Source organism: Aplysia californica, unplaced genomic scaffold (assembly GCF_000002075.1).
Source record: "Aplysia californica isolate F4 #8 unplaced genomic scaffold, AplCal3.0 scaffold00051, whole genome shotgun sequence".
Taxonomy (NCBI): Eukaryota; Metazoa; Mollusca; class Gastropoda; order Aplysiida; family Aplysiidae; genus Aplysia; species Aplysia californica.
Window position 1 is genome coordinate 1,123,915 of NW_004797321.1, and position 4,063 is coordinate 1,127,977.

The following is a 4,063-nucleotide window of genomic DNA, read 5'->3' on the forward strand; positions in this document are numbered from 1 at the left end:
TGATGTAGTCTTTGAAATGATGCCGGACAATGCCTCTTTTGACTGTCCCTTATAACCTATGGGAAGGAATAATGCATTTTGACAGAAACAGAGAATCTTAGTCGACGACAAATTGTCAAAGAACCATGGGAGTAGGCTTGGAGACACTCCTGATAAATAGTTTTAAAGACATTTTAAAAGTAAATAAAAGTCATTTGGAAATTTTGTTTTGTTTTTGGATTGAATGACAGAAAGTCTGGAGTTTCCCCCTCAAAACCTCCTTGCAAATTGCAGAACTTTTCTCTGATCTAATTGTTTTCTCCAGTACATAGAATATATAAATATAACCAGTTCGTTTTGTATTGTCACTATGGATATTTTTGGGGTAAAAAGATGAAAGCATTGCGGAGGAAGACCATGGCAGTGTTTGGAGAAATTCAAAGTCGTGATAAAAAAGTCAGGTCTCACCACTTCCAGAGTATTCTCCGTCTTTTTGTTTTTATTTCCCTCCCATTTATTTCCAGTTTTCTATATACGTACATAATAATATATTAATCTGCATTATTCGAATGTTCCAAGACGTTCACGCTCATGCATAATTCAACCAACAGACTGTATTGTATGTAATTAACCTTTGTTTGACCTGTGAATTACGAATGAAAGACTATGTACTGCATGGCTTTGACTCCTTTTTATTTCCTCTGTCAATCCGTGGTCCAGTCCTACCACATCCGATGAGGTTTATGTGTGTCACTCGATTGCTGGCTATGTAATGATGTCTCCTCCTTGATCACCTCAATAACCCCTTCACTCCCTGGCCCCCGAGACTCGTGGTCTCTCTGGGTACAGGTTGCGGAGCAGGTCTAGTAGGGGAATGGTTAATATTAATAGCTGGCTGTTGGTGTGTGAGGTTTTAGGAAATCTTTAAAAAAAGATTTATTTTTTTTTGCTGCCGAAGTGTGAAGTTTGCTTTTTTTGGTCAGTTTTTTTTTTTTTTACAGCGCTTGCAACTGAATAAGGTCATATGAGCGCGCGGGACACATGAAACATTTTCAGTGTGGTAGGAAATTTCGAATTATGCCCGGGTGGCGGCGAAAACCTACTAGTATTGATCAGTAGGAAGGCTGCAGTAAGAGTCAGGAGCCCAGAGGAGGGGGCAAAGGAGGTGAGCGGGTGGCGGCAGGAAGTGGAGACAACAGAACATTGTTAGAGAGCAGGAAAGGATGTGCATGGAGAACATTTTAGAGAAGAAAATTTTATGTCTCTATCTGGATTCGAACCAAAGACCTATTGAATGAGTCGAACCCCTTATCCTTTAGGCCACGAGAGCCCCCTGTTTAAGTATACGGTTTGAGGGGCCAGCGTCTGTGGTGTAATGGTCAGGCTCTTCGTTTTTGTATTCAGAAGATCATAAATTTGATTCCCGAGTTGGGAAGTTACAGTACTTTGAGTAGCTCTGTCTGTCTGCTGGGTGCTCATATCCCATTCAGCCTAGGTTGGTCCTGATAGGCAGGGTCGAAACAGCCTGCCCCCTAAATCATCTTCCATATATATTATATATCATCGCATACAAGATGTAGATTTTTTACCTTAAGGTCAGGGGCTTAATATTAAAAGTCGCCTTGTGTCTTATCTTTGAGATTTGAAATTAGACCCAAAAATCGTGGGGGATAACCAAGGTAACAAACTCTCAAATTGTGTGACAAGTCGAAAGCAATTGAGATGAATGATGATGAGTTCAGAGACCCGTTCAACAATGACCAGAAGCCAGAAGCGTTTTTATACATTTTTTTACTTTGACTTTTTGGAAATAAAATGGGCAACTTTTAGGTGATGGTGCTTGCCATTAAAAAATTGGTGCACCGCTTTCAATGAACATATCAAACCATTTTTAGTTTTAGTAGAGGTTTTTCGGCGTTCGCAACTGCATAAGGTCATATGAGCGCCAGAAGATTAGAGGTGTTACAAGAGAGTAACAAACAAAAAAGAAGAAGGGGAGATAAGGATGATAGATGTTTCATAGGAAAGAAGAAGCAAACCACACCAGAGCACCCGCCAACCACCTACTCAACAAACCATTTTTAAAAAGTGATGTATGACGAGGTCTTACAGAACAGTCGATATGATTTTAATCAAATTTTGGCTGTCAGATCTTCCTGCGTCTTATCCGCGATGATATATACAGTAATTTGTTTCGAAGAAGGCATAAAACATTTACTCTTTTGTTTCCAAAAGAACACAGCTATGGTCACAAAACGCTGCTGGAGAAGCGCGACCACAGACGGCCAAAATATGAGAGCAATTACAGGACCTTCGAATGGCACTGTCCTGTGAACCATTTCCCCAAAACATGGGAGATTCTTTTTGTTGTTAGAATTTTACGGCACTTGCAACACAATTAGGTCAGTTTAGTTATAGTAAGAGTTTTACAGCACTTTCAACACAATAAGGTCATATAAGTGCCGAAGATTAGAAGTGTTACAAAAGAGTAACAAACACAAAAAAGGAGGGGAGATATAGACGATAGATTTTTTTATAGGAAAGAAGGAGCAAACCACCCCAGAGCACCCGCCAACCACCCACTCAATTAGGAGGTGTCACTAATTACAAGAGAGTAACAAACACAATAAAATCAAAAAGAGGTGGATGATGATGTTTGAATTTGATACGAGAAAAGGAGCAGACCACACCAGATCACCCGCCAGCCACCCACAAACATGGACAGATGTAGGATGAGGAGTGAAGTAAAGGAAAACAAATCATACATCAAACTTCAAAGAAGTCCTCTCAAAAAAAAGCTTTCCACAAAAGAAGAAGAAAGTATATTTTCACATAAAACCTTTTTTTTAATTAATTCCTGTAGGATTTCCATTTAAAAACACTTTCTCATGTGTCGATTTTACTGAAAAAACGATCAAAGGCACAAAAGATGTAAATTTGCATTTTCCAAGGACTCTCAAGCATAGGTAGTCGCCAAACTTTATCGGCCATTTTCTTGCTAATTTTACCTCTGAAACCAAGCAACACCATCTCCTTTAATTGCAAATATCTCGACTCCTATTCAAGGTAGATGTGTAATTTTTTCAACGAAAGCAAGACAAATGAACAAGCTTTATAATGATACCCTGCCCAAAAATTGACGAGCGCTTGATTCCACTACGTCGTGACACATAAGAGTTTATTTTCAAAACGAGACATGCCCAATTTTCAAAGACTTGGGAACCCCGCTCTCAAACGATTCAGTAGCAAACAGTAACTGCGGAGATACAAATATTTTCAGCCAAAATGCGACATAAAGCTTGAAAATAAAGTATTTTGACGGAAAACATTTGTATCTCCGCTGTTACTGTTTGCTACTGAATCATTTGAGAGTGGTGTTCTTGAATCTTTGAAAATTGCATAAATATGTTGCGTTTTAAAAACTGCGTACGTTGAGTTTTGAAAACAAACTCTTTCATAACACAGAAGTGACATCCTTTGTGAAAATTTTGCAAATAAAAGCTAGTTGTGACGGATCGACGACAAAATGTTATATCACATGGGAGGCTAAAACTAATCAATAGCGCATCTCTGCTCATCAAGAATCTTCTGCATCCTCGAGGAGAAAATCTGCAATTTCTTCCCTCAGTTTGGCTCTGAAAATGAGAAAAATTGACACTAAAATATCATCTTTAATCAGTAACTCATTAAACTTAGAATAACATTGTGGAAAATCAATGGTGTTCTGCTCTAACCTTGTAACTGGAAGAAATAGGTCAACTCTTTTTATTGAACAATCAAGGCAGAAGTAGATCTCTTCAATAAAAATTGGGAATTAGCATGCACTATAAATAGTATAAAAAGTACTGTGGGCTAGCTTTTGTGTTTTCCTTCACTGTTTACATTAGTACAATTTTTGTTTTTTATTCTTCGAAAAATCTGTAAGAAACCAGGCTTACAATGTGACAGCGCAATATGATTCTAAACATACACACCTATCAAATCATTTATGACATTTTACAAGGGACCTAAGGAGGACAAACAAGAAAATATTGACAACTCCATTACAGTTACAGTATCTTTTAACTCTTTCACTACCAGGGGG

The 4,063-nt window shown here is 38.2% G+C and overlaps 1 protein-coding gene across 2 annotated transcripts in view; it reads right to left on the bottom strand.

The window, feature by feature from the left end:
- Nucleotides 1–2,626: 2,626 nt before the first annotated feature.
- Nucleotides 2,627–4,063, bottom strand: part of LOC101855930 (cytoplasmic tRNA 2-thiolation protein 2) — a 23,857-nt gene continuing 22,420 nt past the window's right edge. For both annotated transcript variants that reach the window (XM_013079429.2, XM_013079428.2), the window contains exon 16: nt 2,627–3,614. In XM_013079429.2, the coding sequence (XP_012934883.1) occupies nt 3,557–3,614 (58 nt within the window). In that variant the 3' untranslated portion in view covers nt 2,627–3,556. The remainder of the gene's footprint in view (nt 3,615–4,063) is intronic.